The following is a 17,397-nucleotide window of genomic DNA, read 5'->3' as shown; positions in this document are numbered from 1 at the left end:
TTTTGATTCAAGATTGTCGAAATTTTTGAGATTCAAAATTGATCTCCAGTTTATCAGAGAACCTTTCAATTTTGATTCAAAATTGTTGAAAATTTTGACATTCAAAATTCTCCTCCTAGTTCATTGAAGATCTTTTCAATTTTGATTCAAAATTATCAAAAATTTTGAGAAGATACATCATGAATATCTTTGCTAGTCTTGTTATTATCATCGTATATACTGATTTAAAAAAGTTCTTGAGCCTCTCATTTCTTGTCGATGTCGCCTCTATGACGTTTTCCTCCTCTATCGACATTAACTATATACTTGTCTACTGAATGTCAAATTCGAACTCTCAATGCTTCTGCAAAGTAAAAGAAACGGGAAAAGTAGAAGAACACAACATTGATAGAGCAACTGGATAGATTTACATGTATCAGTTTTTATGTATTTATGTATCATGTCATAAAATTGTGCATGATATATTATTATTTATAACTTTTAACTTCAGGGTAAAGAGATCTCATAATGTAAGATATGGACTTACATGTATTGCATTGTGTAGTCGATTTTTTAATTTGTGAACTCGAGATAGATATATTACTCATAATACATTACTATTTCTAAAATATTTAGTAGATGGATAAGTATTGTAATCCTACCTGATACATTAAAATAGTAATAGTTTATCATAAGGTGTTTTGTTTTAGATCGATACATTACCTTGTGACGGTTATTACGTATCAGATACATGTAGTGTTAATTTATATGAATGTATTATGACCAAAGTTTTTTTGATTTATTTTTTCGAGATGGATATATTACTCATGATACGTACATTATTGTTCCTAAAATATTTAAAATTTGCTAAGTATTGCAATCCTATAGATACATTATAGAACTAAAGATTGTTTATAAAGTGTTTGGTTTTATATTGAAACATTATTGTGTGATAGATATTAAGTATCAGATACATGTAGTGTTAATTTGTATAAATGTATCATTGCCAAAGAATGGGTATTTAGCAATAATTTGTATAAATGTATTATGACCATTAATGTGTATCAGATACGTGTGATACACATTAGTCATTAATATCAGTTATAGTGCATTATGCTTTATGTACCAAGATTATTATTGGATAATCTTGTTACACAACAAAAGACTGATTTATTACAATCTATATCCTTTTGAAATTAAAAAATATTGAAGATACATTATAAATTTAATATATTGTAAATGATACTTTAGACATTACTTATGTATCAAGTACATAAGTATTGAACATAAAACCTACTAGTCGAATATTCAACAAATGTATCAATGTAATAAATTTATACATGATACATTGCATAAAACATAATTTGTAACATTGATGTATCAGAAATGTCATACCACTGACAAAAGTTAATTTAAGAAACAAAATAAACAAGATACATGGTGAATTTGTAACTTTGGTAAAGATGGGAGTGAAAATTCATCCTTCTTATATTTTGCCTTCTCAACTCATGATTCTTCATGAATAATGGATATTTTCTTTATTTAGATCTATTTCAACAAAATCTTCATCGTTAGAATCAAAGACATAACGTGCAGTACCTTGAGTAGTTGAAACTAATTGGGTAATCCTAATACTAAAAGAAGAAGCATCATCCATAAATATTAGTAAATTGATGATGAAAAAAAATAAAAATGAACGGAGAGAAATAAGAAAGACGAAAACTACATATTCAAGAAGTTGAGATTGATTTGACAGGAGAGAACATTTTGAATTTCAAATTGTAAGGAATTAATTAACTGATAAGATTGTGGGAGTGGAAATAGGGAGAGAATGATGGAGTAAATTAAGGAAGAAAAATGATTTTGGGAGTGTAAGATTATGTATCCGAAAGTTTACTTTTGAGAGTAAAATAAGGAATATTGAAAATATTTTGGAATGATAGGGAATAATAGAAAATAAAGATGTGTATATAGGTAATTTTTCCAAAAAAAAAAGTACTTATAAACATTATTGAAAAAAAATTATATATACTTTTAAATTAAAAAATAAAGTGTAAGAAGTAAAAAGAAATGCCGTTAGTTTTCCCACGTTTCTAAGGGAATGTAACATTTTTTGGAAATAATTTCCTTATGTGGGAAATTGTGTTTCCTTATTTATCTATAAGAATTTGACCATACATTATTATTTACCTTATATTCATCTTTTTTATTATTTTATTCTCAATATTGAAATTCTCCTACAAAATCCTTTCATTTACCGTTGCTTATAAGTTACAAAATAATAAAATTTGTTTTTGAGTGTCTTCTTCAAAATCTCAAGAAGTGCAACAAGCAATCATTATAATGAAGGAACACAACACTATTTCGATATTATTATATCAACTTATCATATACGTGCCAGGATTTGTTGTTCTAACTTTATTTTATAGTTTTTTCTTGTTAATTTATTATTGTTGATATTCTTAGTTCATAAGAATATATATTCTTGTTCAAAACAATTTGAAGCATATGAAAATATTTTGATTTTTTATTTAGTGGTAAAAAATTGAGATCACTGGATGATGAGAATTTTAAAAAATATTGTCGTAACATTGAACTTTCTTTACCACTTAATAGTTATTCTTATATTAATGGTTTAGATTTATTTTTTGAATTAAAACTGTTAAGAGAAATAATACAGATAGAACATAATGATCAAATGGAAATACTCAATCAGATAAAAAGACATGATTCTTTTCCTAATGCATATATTGCTTATACAATAATGTTAACAATTCATGTAATCGTTGCTTCCGTTGACAGAAGTTTTTCAAAACGAAAATTGATAAAATCTCATCTAAGATCAACAATATCTTAAGAGAGAATAAATGAATTAGTTATATTATCAATTGAAAATGAATTACTAAAACAAATCGATTATAAAACAATAATTAATGACTTCACATCTAATAAAACTAGAAACGTAGATTTTAAATAAAAGTATATATGATGATTTTAAAAATAAAAAATAAAAGAAATATTAGGGCTCCTTTTTAAAGTTTCGCTTTAGGCCCCAATCTTATTGAGTCGGCCCTACCAGCAACAGGGGAAAAAGGAGCAAAACGTTTGGTCGTTTTTTTTTTTGGAGAAGATGAAATATTTGAGCGGGAAATTCAATTGCTCTAGAATCGAATTAGTAGGTCTGCTTCTATTGAGATTTGGGAAGACAAGGTTCGTAAAAAAAGTCATGCGGGATAGAACAGGTTGAATATTTTGCAGGTTCAATCAGACCTGCTTCATCCCGCACTCGTCTACCACATTGACAACCCTACTTATTTTAAGTGGTGGGAAATGTATATAAATATTGAGAAACTCAGACTTTTGACAAATTTTACTTTTAACACCACATATTGAAATTCTTTAATTTTGAAATTGACTTGAGTCAAATCCTGGCAAGAGTTTGTTGATTGCGTAAGGACGATTACGTTGATGATGAATTCCATGATAGTAAGAAATCAAAATTAATCATCTGAAGTTTAATAGCTCGTTGTTTGGAAGCAAAAACTAAAAAGAGAAAATGGTCAAATATATGCCTAAAGTATTTCAAAATAGATCAGGTTTTACCCCGTTATATTTTTAGCTCAAAGATATTCTCATTATTAAATTTTTTGGCACAAAATTACCCTTCAACTAGCGAAATAACTCAAAAATACTCGTCTTACTAACAAAACAAGAAAAATTGGGTCAATCCAACAAGTCTACAGCTTGTTTTTAAACGATAATAAAATACTACTATACAATTATTGGCTATACTTTAAATAGCGTCCTTCAAGTGACTAGCTATATGTGAGAACCGCTGCCCCTATATATACATGATGATATCTAAAAAGAGTGAGTTTGGTTTGGACTTTGTTTGATCGAATTGAGCTCAAATCGATACATAGCTATTAAAATGTCGATGGTTTTGCTATAATCGTTATTTATAGAATTTGCACCAGATATCCACCTTTAAATGTGCTATTTAAAACTGAGTTAATTTTCAAGTCTACAAAGGGCAAATTCATATACCAAATCTGAGGTTTGAAGTTTGGCTTTGGCCATTTTATACTTCAGACCCCAAGGATTGATAGTTGATATTGAAGTGATTAAAGTTTTTATATTTTTGCAAAGTTGGTCTATGTTTTAAATAGTGGTTCAAACAACTATTATGCACTTGGACTTCCCCATCGTGACTTTCAACGAGGCCCAGTTTAATTGGCAAGGTTGAGGTACCAATATCATGTGTTTAATTATGATCCTCTAAATATTATTTCCCCCCGTTGTTTGTAGGGAAAATTATGCAGTTAAGCAAACTTATACTACTTAATTATTCATCATAGCTATAGTTTGCTATAATTACCACTCATGACTAACATTATACATTAATTACGTGGGCTGACTTCAAGTTTGTATAATTAGCCACGTTTGTATATGTATAATTCGCCAGAATGTACAAATACATATGTATATTATACAATTATCTAACCGATATACATATACATTTCACCTCTCTCCCACTCTCTTCCCTCTCTCGCTCGCCTCTCTCCTCCCTCTCCCAATCTCGTTTGCCATATATACAAATGCATATGTATAATATACAATTATCTAACCGATACATATATACAATTCACCTCTCTCCCATTCTCTGCCCTCTCTCGCCTCTCTCCTCCCTCTCAAAATCTCGCTCACCTCTCTCCTCCCTATAACATGTAGCTACGGATTGTAATTATCAAACTACAACTATGGAGAGTAATTAGGCTATTTTTGAATGGCTATATGTGAAAGTTCCTCTAATTTGTATGAGTAAGCTAAGTCGCAAATTTGCATTCGAAACTTTCACTTTATCAGTTTAAGGTTCGATTTTCCATCTCAAAGTCTCCTACCCTCAATTTTGCATTTAAAATGAAGTTTTAAGTTTACATTATTTCGATATCTTTTAAGGAAAAACTATAGAATATGGAAAACATCAATAGACATTAAAAATAAATAGCTACAGTTTATTTTTTTTATGTTACATGGATATAATTTCACAATATATAGCAAAGTTAATTATATATAAATAAATAGGAAGTTCTTAAATATTAAATAGGAAAGTTATTATTACACACATAATTAATTATGTCTAGGCATGATTTATGTGATTGATCCCCATTTTTACCCTCATTAATACTTTCTCTTTCATCAATACCCCTTTATCACAAATTTTCTATATTTCCCCCACAAATTCCTTCCAATTTAAGATTCTTTTACATAACTCTAGGATCAATTTTTGTGATTTGAATTCATCATCTTCTCCAGTGACCTGTCATTTCTACGATGGTTGTTTAGAGCTTGTCTTTTTTATTTCATTTTATCTTTGCTATCTTGTTACGTTTGGTTCTTCTTTTTTTTTTTTTTTTGACTTGGGCACCAAGTCTGTATCATTTCCTTTTGTTTAATAAAATGGACCATTGGGACGTCTTTGAGGAAAAAAATATCTTCTAATTGAATTTTTTCTTCGTTTTTATGAAAATTATATATGTATACATCTATATTTTCATCTATTGTTATAAGATTTCAATTGAAGAATTATTTGTTTCTCTATTATAATGGCTAGTTATAAAAAAAATACAAGAAGAACACGAGCAAAAAGAGATTGAGGTTTGTGTGATTGTCAAATTTGTATATAGTAGAATACTTATATACAGATATATTTGTATTGTAATATTAACACAAATTGAAATGGTGATTCGTGAATACAAGAATATCTGGATACATAAGTAAGCTATCCAATTTGAAAGGTTAATTAGGCAATACAAGTATAGTTGGATACATTAATACTATATTTTTATAAACAAATACCCGAGTTAACACCAAACCTCAACTATTACAGGAAAAAAATGACCAAAAAGAGATTAACGTTTGTTGGCTTTTTCAATTTTTTATACAGTTGCATACCTACACACTTTGATACTTACACATTCTATTATTTTTCATTTTTCTTGTTTTTGGGTTGTCCAATGTATCCATCTTTTGTTTAACAACAATGTATTCATATGTATGCTATGTTGGTGTATTCATTTTTGTTTAACAATAGTGTATCCATTTTCAAATTGTCGTGTTCATATACTAAATTGTTATATATACTTTACCTTGTTTATTATATTAATACACTAAGTTTTTATAAATACTTGTATCCTTGATATAATAATACTTTAAGTTTTATAAATAAATATACCAATTTGAATTCAAAATATTCATATGCTAACTAAACAATTAACACATTTTCCTTATTTAGTTTATTGTAATTAAAACTATATCAGTGTATAAATAGAAAAATAAAAATCATATACAAAACTACAGCTAGAAAAAGACATAAATTCTAGTCATTTTTTATAAATAACATACTTATAGTTATTGAACTTTAATAACCCTATAAATATAGTCATTTTTGTAAGTTACTCTTTAACTTGATATGTAGAGGCAAACCATATATATAGGTGCCCCATAGAAAGCATAGAAGATCACCCGGTGTTGTTGGTACAAGCCAAAGCAACCGCCACGCAACCAGGGTTTGATCCTAACTAGGACCATTTGGATTCATGATCATTCAGTCGAATGAACCCACCTTGACCATTGAGTAAAATGAACCCACCCACCTTGACCATTGAGTAAAATGAACCCACCTTGACCATTGAACTATCACACTCAAGAAAGCAAAAGTCTACTTATTACCTTAAAGGCTTAAACTCATATTATAACAAAGTAAAGTTCAAGTATTAGTTTATATATTTGTATTGTATTTAAGACATGATCTGTAATAGTGATATATATATATTGTATTTAAGACATAATCCATAATATTGGTATACTAGAGTCTTCAAATTTTGAATTCGCCTCTGTTAATATGTATTGCCTAAATTAAGATTATGTAGTCTAACTTTTAATTCAACATTTACGACAGACAAAACAAACTAGATCGATTTGTAAATATAGTAAAGAGATGTGACAGAATCTAAAATGGGAAACCCGTGAAGCAAGGGAATTGGTGGGAGTTGGGAAGAATATTGAGATGTGAAACCTAATACCTAATTGGGTTAATTAAAATATTATTATAAAGATTAGTAACTAACCATCGATTGGTGCCAAAAAAAGAATCATTCTTTAATTATAATTTTGTTTGGGAGATTAGGCAGATGAGCTCTCAAAATTAGAGTATTGACTGCACACCTTGCTTCCCAATGCTTTGTCACCTTTTTATTAATTAGCAATTTTTTCTTTTTCTGAAACCTGAAGATTACTGTAATAACAGTATTCCTTTTTCTTTTTCAAAAAGTTTTGTTGTTTAATGTAAGGACTATTTTTCATCAGCTCATTTAAGAGAGATCTGCCATGTTCAAGTTTCAAATTTATAAGATTCTTCTGTCACTACCAAAAGGAAAAACAACAACAACATATTCTGTAATTCACGAAAGAATCGGAAAATAAAAGGATATAAGAGTACAAATTAATGCTGCTAGTGAAACATTGTAACTTTATACACAAACAAAGTAAAAGTATCGCTGGTCATTTTTCAGTCATGTTTTTCAAATTATTGTTATAAAATTTTAAATTGTATAAGTAAATTTCTATGAGTTTTTCAAATATTAAGACATTAATGGCGTGTTAGAAATTTTGTCAATGGCGTTCTAACATTTTAGAAGCATTAATTAAAGGGTAATTTCTCTATATTATCCTTTTAATTCTTTTCAAACTCATCTTAAAAATAGAGATAGTTCAAAACTTCATAAAAAAAGGGATAATTTTAAAGAAAAAAAATAACTGATACATCCTTAATTTTAAAAAGTTCAATCATTTTGAATCATAAAAAAGAATCAATAATTCATAATATTGGACTAGATAGAGTGGTATAATTTTTTTTATATAGTTTATATGAGTGTTTAACTTGTTAGATTTTTATTTAAGAGTGGCCCACGTATTATTAATTGATTTTGTATTTATATATATATATATATATATATATATATATATATATTGAATTATAAAATGTATTAAATATTCTTTAATTCTTTAAATTAAATATTGGTATTAAAGAATTGCCGAAAAGAAAAAAATATATTTGTTTTAAAAACGAACTAAAAGAGAAAGTAAAACAAATAAATTAAAACAAAAAGAGTAATATGTATGTATTTAAAAACAGCAAACAACTATTTTATTTTATTTATTCAAATTATATATATTTTCAATTTTCATCAACATATTTATTTTTGGGATTAAAACAGAACATTTAAAACACAAAACTATACAATAATGCCAATATCTTTTGGTGCTTCTTGATACTAATTCCGAAAAGAATTAATCACGAATGCGACAACTCGTTGTTTCTGATAAATTTTTAAATTTGCTTTGTATATTATAATCTCAAAGAAATATTATTCTCTTTCCCTTTTTTTCCTTTTTTTTTAAAAAATAAATTATAAATTGATAGAGACATAAAGCTTTAAGTTTTCATTCATCAATAATATAATTGTGTTAAACAAATAAAATAAAGTACTACTTTAAATAGCATATAAGGTAAGCCCATGAGTTCATCCATGTTATAAAGTTATGGGTTTGTAGTGGACTTTACTGGTATTTGATTTTCATTTTTGTAATTTTGGGTCCCATTTTTTAGTCTAAAATTAATGAGTATTGTATAGACTGGACAAGAGAGTAGACCTTGCAGTTTTTTTTCTTTTGTCAGAAAGGGGGACCTTAATAGCATTTATATACACTAATAATTTAATTTAATTTAAATTTGCTCCATGTCTATCTATAATATATATATTTATCATTTGTGATTTGCTTTGTTTGACCTTAAAACGTAATCATGAATAGCACAAGTCACCGCCTATGGATATTAGGTAGCGGATGAAATTGCTTTCTTCTGAGTTTTATATAATTTTGAAACGAAATAAATATTTAAAATATTTTTAAATTTGACATAAATTATTAATTTTATCTTCATATTGTTTGAAAGTCTTAAAAATATTTTTTTAAAAAAATTGAGCTTAAATAGACACCTAATCTTGTCAGATGGGTGAAATACACTCCTTGATTCTTACCAAGTTAAGGGCGTTTTCAAAACTACTTTCGACTTTTATTAAGAGTCCCACACTCCTATAGAATTTGAAATCATTTGCTATATCATGTTATAGATATGATGTGTATTTAGTTAGCCAATTAGAAAGATATTTTTAAGACTATAATAGTACAAAAATGAAACTAATAATTCACATCAGGAGTGTTTTTAATATATTCTCTCTTAACAAATTGAAGTAACCTAATGCAATATTTAACTGTAAAAACTAATTAAATTACATTTTGTAAAACAAAACATGACAATAAATACGAAATGGATTTTAATTTGGCGTATAAAACCTGCATTAAAATTCCGATTAGATTTAAATCGTGCACTATAGTGCTCCTTCGAGATTAATGCTTCCAACCAGATTTTTTTCATATTAGTTACTTGTAATTTGTTAAGTAACGAAAATCATAAAATAGGTTAATTAGTTCAGTATTCAGTGCACCCAACGGGTTTCAACCTTTAAGAGTCAAAAGGAGCAAATTAAAAATTTAACAATGATGAGATGTGATTCTGTGATCCCTTTTGTTCTTTTCCCAACCCATTCCTTTCCTTGTTTTTTAATAAAGAGACTAAAATTAAGGAAATGACAACCTGACAATTAAGAAAATTCAAACTTAGTACGTAATCACACATTGTGTTCTTCTTTTAATTAACTTAATACTACTAATAAAATGATGACAACTAATAGAACGTACGTGGCAGCTAAATAATCACGTCACGTGTTATTATGAAAGCACACGTGGCTTGGTTTTGTGGAGTTAACCATAATTATTTAATTGCTAACTACTCGTTTTTCATGCACTAAACTCCAAAAGCCCCCCAAAAAAATATATTAAGTTCGAGTTTTGTACGCTACTTTTCTTACGTAAGATTTGTACAGTGTTTATTGTCGAGAAATACTTTTGTTTATTTTCTGGACAAGCGTCAAGTGTTGCAGAATAAAATAGTAGTACAACTTTTCCTTTGCATATTACTCCCTCCGTTTCAAAAAAAATGATATAGTACTGTAGTTTGATTTGAAATGAAATTTAAGAAAAATATTTTTTTTTAATCTTGTGGTTTTAAATTAAAGTTATATCAAATGTATCAAAATATTCTTTAATCTTGTGATTTTAAGCATGCCACGTGGAAAGTTAAAGTTAAAGTATTGCCAAAAAAAGAAATGAATCATTCTTTTTGAAACAAACTAAAAAAGAAACTAGGTTATCCTTTTTGAAACGGAGAAAATACTAATTTTCGCATGCATGTAAATATGTAAATTATTTTATGTGAAATAAATTAGGAATATATAATTATTAGCAATAAGAAATAATCATTATAGTGTAAAATTTAATTTATCATAATATTTCATACATTATAAATAAGTCAGAGATAATTAGTGCGTGGACAAAATGGTCTAAGGCAACTAAAACAACAAGTATGAGATTGACTTGCTCGTATTTTAATCAAAAGTCTTGAGTTTGAGCTTTGGATACATAATTTTTTTTAATAATGAGCATTTTACCCTTAATTAGGCCTTGTGTGGTGCAAATCTGAATTTTTCGAGCTTCGATTCAAATACCAAAAGTCAAATGAAAAACCAAAAGAAACTATATGAAAAAAGAGAGTAAAGAATTCAGGTAGATCATTTGGAAAAGAATTAATTTATTTTTTAAAAATAAAGTTATATATGTGAACATAAAATTCACATGAAAAAGTAGAAATGAATCTCCCAATTTGTCATACATTTTGGATTTAAATTTGAGTTTTTAAAATTGTGTTTGAATATATATTTTATCTAAAAATATTTATGATGAATATTTATGTATAATTATTTTTCTTGAGATACACACTTGAATCAATATTTAAATATCTGTAAGCAACAACATTATAATTACAAATATTGAAATTCAATACTAAAAATAGTAGTATTTCATATTGAAATGGGCAACGGATACGATGTACCGTCAGAGATTAGTAAATCTCTGTAGCAACAGGGTAGCGGTAAATATTTTTTCATCTTTTAATAGAGGTTTTATGTTTGTGTTCTTCTGGATACGAATTTGCGTTTATGAAGAAGTGTTTTATCCCTAATATAAAATTTTTTTATGTAAATTTAAATTTAATCAAATTTCAATATGAAATTATAAATTATCAAACATCGAACGAGAGCCAAAAAATAAAAATTAAAAATAACTCCAGTAACGTGTTTTATAATTTTAACCAGGGAGTGAAAGCCAGGTCTTGGAAAATTGGGTTGCCTCAGCTTTTCCAACTGTAACTTTGACAAATAAGGTTGCTTCAGTAAATGCATCAGACAGCTGCAGTAAATTCCATTTCTATGATTCTATTCAATTTTTCTTACTCAATCAATAATTATCTTCACCTAATTCACTCATAATTAATCATCTCCTAACAACTAAGCTAATCAATGTAATTAACCACAACACAAGCATTGTTTGATCAATAAGTACTATATATCAACTCAAAAATGCTAGTAGTATTTTACAGTGAACATTAAACCTAGCTAAATTTTGTGAAATTTGCTTACAAAAAGGCAACCACTTAACATTAGATCTAACTCAATCACTCACTCATTTATTATATCCTGCTGGTGGCTTACTGCTGGCTCTTCCCCAGCCGAGTGATTAGTCAAAATAACTAGTACTAGTAGGTCTTCTGTATCAATTTTAATATAAGTATTAAATAGTCAGTAGATGGGACAACCTTGTAATTAAATTACTCCCCTACTCAACTATGGAATCCAAATTAATTAAATTAAATACACTAGTCCTTTACAATGAAATAACTGAAATTATGGTCAGTTTATTATGTTTAATTACTCTAAATCATAATTTGGTTAAACAATTAAGTGCTCAAGTATGATTATCCAAAAGGAGAAGAGGACAAGAGTATTGGCATAAGCATTTAACTGATGATGATCAGTATTCAGTGGTATTTATTACACACATGACATACAAAGTCTAATACAAGCAAGTGGGGTGGAAAAGTGGGGTCACCTGCAGGTTAACCACAGATTAGATTAGAACCAAGGTCAAAAAATACACACACTGGTTAACAAGGACAACCACAAAATCAAGATTTTTATTACAAAATTTTTCACCATTAGCCCCTCAACTAATTATAAATTTTTAATTCAATCTTTTATTCCATTTTGGATCATTTTGGTTATGAGTCTTCATTAATTTTGTAAATTACTAATTGTTGAACTATTAAATTATATAAGTGCTTGTTTTAAATAAATGCACTAATATTTTATATTTGAAAGAAATATAATTTAAAAAACATCTTTGTTGTCTAGAAGGAAAAGGGTACCATGTATTTTAATTTTCTTTTAAGGTTAATTGTATTTTCAAATCTTTTAAATGTATGGCTTAGTGATTAATGAATGAATTAAAATTGTATAATTTTGAATTCAAATTTCAGTGTAAATAAGAACATTTGGTGATTATTTATGCTAATGAGAAATAACATCAATAATTTGCTTGAAGATTGTAATTATAAAATTATACTAATCATAAGGACTAAAGTTAAAGTATGTCACAAGTTAGGGGATGAAAAGCACAAATATACCATTTTATTATCTAAGGTCATCACTATTCATATCTTCATTATCATCATCTTCATCTTCATCAACCCAAAACCATAACCATAAACCAAAACCTAAAAAACACCCTTCATTTCTTTTACATCCTTTTGTCTTCTCACTTACTTAAGTCCCCCCCTTCTTTTTTTTCTTCCTTCTTATTAACCTTTTTCCTAGGAATAAAGATGGTTCCTTTTTTTGTATGAAATCATCTTGACCCTAAATCTAATCATCTACTAACTCTTGACTAAAAAAAAAAAGATAAAAAAAGAGTGTTAGATGTTTCAGCCATGGACTTAACCAACAACACAACCATTACTACTACTACTACTACTGCTACTACTACAACAGTGAAAACCCCAGAAGCTGAAATTGAAACCCCAACTCAGATCCAAAAACTGAAACCCTTTCCTTTTAGTAATGGTGTTCTTAAAAGGAAGAGTTCCTTTCATCATCATCCTCATCACCCTGTTGTGGTTATTTACAGAGAGTGTCTCAAAAATCATGCTGCTAGTTTAGGGGGTCATGCTGTTGATGGGTGTGGAGAATTTTTACCTTCTCCTACAGCTAACCCATCTGACCCAACTTCACTAAAATGTGCTGCTTGTGGGTGTCACCGTAATTTTCACCGTCGTGAACCGGAAGAACCGGTTGTAATCCCACCGCAACCTATTGCCACCGCGGTGCTTGAGTATCAACCTCACCATCGTCACCATCCTCCTCCTCCTCCACCTCTGCAAGTTCCATGTGGGGACCATAGTAGTCCGAATTCTCCATCTCCACCGCCGATTTCGTCGGCTTATTACCCAGCTTCTGCACCTCATATGCTTTTGGCACTCAGTGCTGGGTTTTCTGGGGAGAAAAATCAGAACCCGACATCAGCTCCGTTAGCTAATTCGAACGGGAGGAAGCGTTTCAGAACGAAATTCACTACAGATCAGAAGGTGAAAATGCTGGAATTCGCTGAAAGAGTTGGGTGGAAAATGCAGAAGAGAGATGAAGATCTGGTGAGCAATTTCTGTAACGAAATTGGAGTTGAAAAAGGGGTTCTTAAAGTATGGATGCACAATAACAAAAACACTTTCGGGAAGAAATCAGATCAACCCAACTCCGGCTCTGGCGACGGTGACAACGACAACGATAACGACGACAACCACCACCAGAATGGTAACACTAACAGCGTTAATGGTTTTTGTATTGTTAGTAGAAATAACAACACCGATTCAGAGTTTCATCAGCATATCCAGCAACATCAGCATGAAAATAACAACAGTGACAACAAAAAAGGCATAATCCACCATCTTCACACAAGTGATAGTGTCGTTGCTACTAATGGGTCTTCTTCATCTTGATCTAATTAGATATGAATGACCCAAAAAAAAAATGCACAAATAAAGTTTTAACTAGAATTAGTGCAAGAAAGAGAAAAACTCTGAGGCTGATTACTATTAATCACGTTTATTTTTATTTTTTTCTTCCAATTAGAACTGTTTTATGCTTTGTTTTTAAGGATTAGTGCTCAGCTTGGTGAGGATAACACTGGAAATCAAGATTGTTCCAATGAGCAATTTAATTTGTTAATTTTTCTTTTTTTTTTGCTTACTGCTTGCCTTGTATATTAATTATATTATGCCTACTTAATTACTATAATCTCATTCGATTAAGTAACTTAGCTATTGAGCATTGATTCTTTTTACACTTTTTTGTGCTGTTAAAAAAAAATTGCATGTCTGCAATTAGGTACAGTATATAAATTTCTGTAGCTATGTGTCAGAGAAAAGAGGAGGAATGACAGGGGTAGTAGGGACTATAGGGGGTGGGGGGGTGGGGAAGGGCAGTGTTCCATTTCGATTCTTGTCTGAGATGATGAAGCACAAAGTGATTTAACATGGCATTAATTTCGGGAGATTAACAGATAATTAAATTAATTATCATAGTATCTCTACACTCACACTAGGTGAGAGTTGCTCGAATGATAAGCACACTCCTTTTTTATTTGAAGGTGGTGAGTTGAAGCTCTTAGAGAAGGGCTAAAGAAAATCTCCCTTTGTTTAGTCGTAGTTGTTTATTATTGATTTTTGCACACTTTTTAAAAAACTATATATAGAAGAGTGATTTAACTATATCGTTTTTTGAATATAATAATATAATATCTTAAAAAATGTGATAAGAAAATGATCATTCATTTGATATTATAAAGTGAATAAGTATTATTGGATATCTCAAAATAGTATAGTGAATAACTATTGTTGGACGTACAGAGTAAAATTAACAATGTATTTTGCAAATCAAATACCATGGTTTAATAATCAACACTTTTTAATTGGCTGATACTATTAATTGGAAATTTTGTGAAAGATTTTTTAGAATAGTTTCATTTCATTAACTCCAAATTCATGTCGAGTAGATTTGGTTGTTATGAGAATTTTTAATTCGAGTACAAATCGACTTATTATACTTATATTTAGACCTTCTATTGTGGGTTTAAGTGGAGTATATTAACGGATTTTAATTTGTTACAAGTTATTTATTTTTGTTTGAAATTCACCATATTGCGATTACTTTAAACAGTTGCATGTTAATTCTACTAATATATACTGAATTAGTGCATAAAATCTTTGTTTCTTCTTCTGTTTGTCTAGTCAAATATTTCATGGTATTTTAACCACTGGATGACTTAATTGTTAATTTAACTAATGGTACTACTTATAGTAATATTTGTTTGTTGGTATATTACTATGAAAAAGTTTAATATAAAGAAAATGTAGGAGCATGATATAGAATTTAGCTTTTTAAGCATTTTGGGATTATGCGCAAAGTATAGTTTGGTGGGCTTGATACGGACAAAATTCTATCCACTCTTAAAATAATATTAATTAAACGAATATATGCTTAGGAGATGATTAAACTCTAGCTCACAGTTTAAGCTATCAACAAACTTCCTTAAAAATTCCTCTCCGGTCCTATTTTATGTAGTTATCAATATTCTTTTAAAATCTCAAATATTTATCTATTTATTAAATTTTATTATTTTATTCTTAAAGTAATTAATATCAATAAATTGAAAAGAAATAGGGTAAATTAGTAAAAGGAAAATTATTTATACTTCTGTAATTTTTTCAAAAATATAACACTACCTTCGTCTGCTTTTATTTGTCATAGTTTCTTTTTTTAGAGTCAAACAATAATAACTTTGACTAACATTTTATGATACAAATAAATTTCAATTTATAGTACTTTTCGTATAGTTTTTAAATATCTAATTTATTTTGTTTAAATTATTGAATTAATATAATTTAATTTAATTTTAAAAATTAATTAAATTGACTTTAAAAAAATATTACAGACAATTAAAATTGGACAGAAAAAGTAACTGATGATATGATGGAATTCAAATTTCAATCTTCCTTCATTCATCTAACTTTTGATAGACCTAGGTCATAACTTCAGTGTACTCTCAAGCTGTCCAATTTATCTGAACAGTTTTTTAATCCTTAAAAATCACCATTTTTAGAATTAAAATAATGAAATTTTAAAAAAATATTTTGTTTTAAATTAGTATAGATAATTTATGACTACATAAATATCTACCATTTATGTGAATAGAAATAACAATAACATATGTTTCAATTTCAGTATAAAGGTAGAAGGAGAATGTGGTGTATATAGTTTTATTTTAATTTTGACAAGGTAAAACTATTATTTTTAATAGATCCTGGCTCGAATAAACATATTAAATTCAAGTATGTAAAATAAGCATAATAATAAAACAATCATGTTAGAAAATAATTGATGAAAAAAAACACTGTTGAGGCATATATATGCTCATTTACTTAACTTTCCTTTAAAGGAATGGAGTGTAGAATAACAATTTGAAGTTTTTATTTTTTTAATTTTTTTCATGCAATATTTGATATTCATAATAAAGTTTGACTATCTAAAATTATGCTACGTAAGGCCTCATTCAAAAAAATACTCCTTATTAAAAAAAAAATATTCAAAATTCAAATTCAAAATTACTGATTAAAGAAGAAGGCAGCCTCATCGAATGCATTTGAAGCTAGTCAAATAGAAATTATTATGAGGTGAGGAAAGAATAGGGACGAGTCCATCACCTATTACTGTAGCACAAGGTGGGTGTTCTCATTTAGGTACTGTGACTACTAATTCATAAAAAAGTCAATAATCTTGTTTTCCTCGAAATGTGCACCTATTCTAGAGGAGTCGGAATTAGGGATGACAATGGAGTGGTGCGGTATGGGGGCAGTGCGGGTTGAGCTTAACCCGTAAAACTTTTAGTCTGCCCGCATAACAATTTATTACATTTTCAATACGTTCCACCCCGCCAGCATAGACCCGTCACCGTATAATATTTTTAATATATTCTTTTTCTAGTTAAGTTTGATACTAAAAATATAATTCATAAAAATAAATTCATTTTTTCATTAAGTTGTATTAATTTAATAGAATAGTGACTTAAAAAATTATTTTTAAAAGGTTAATTGGAAAATATGTAAAAAATTGTATTATTTTTTATTGTACCATTTTTATTTACTATCTTGAATATTTTAGTAGTTTAAAGAAATTATGTTAATAAATAATGATCTATGACTGTTATAAGATGTAAAAAGTTAAAATTAAGTTTGAATCCACATAAAATCACATATACCCGCAACCTGTTCCGCCCCACGTTAGTTTTCAAAAA

The 17,397-nt window shown here is 28.3% G+C and overlaps 1 protein-coding gene across 1 annotated transcript; it reads left to right on the top strand.

Annotated features, from left to right (window-relative positions):
* Positions 1-12,729: 12,729 nt before the first annotated feature.
* LOC125849185 (zinc-finger homeodomain protein 9-like) lies at positions 12,730-14,325 on the top strand. Its single transcript, XM_049529213.1, has one exon. The coding sequence runs from the start codon at positions 12,983-12,985 to the stop codon at positions 14,042-14,044; it is 1,062 nt and encodes a 353-aa protein (XP_049385170.1). The 5' UTR covers positions 12,730-12,982; the 3' UTR covers positions 14,045-14,325.
* The last annotated feature ends 3,072 nt before the right edge of the window (positions 14,326-17,397 follow it).

Source organism: Solanum stenotomum, chromosome 12 (assembly GCF_019186545.1).
Source record: "Solanum stenotomum isolate F172 chromosome 12, ASM1918654v1, whole genome shotgun sequence".
Lineage (NCBI taxonomy): Eukaryota > Viridiplantae > Streptophyta > Magnoliopsida > Solanales > Solanaceae > Solanum > Solanum stenotomum.
The sequence above is the reverse complement of the archived record's forward strand: the minus strand, read 5'-3'. Positions and strand labels throughout refer to the sequence as shown.

What these genes read in the sequence shown, in the direction of transcription:
- LOC125849185 (XM_049529213.1), top strand. Translation starts at nt 12,983, where the DNA reads ATGGACTTAACCAACAACACAACCATTACTACTACTACTACTACTGCT.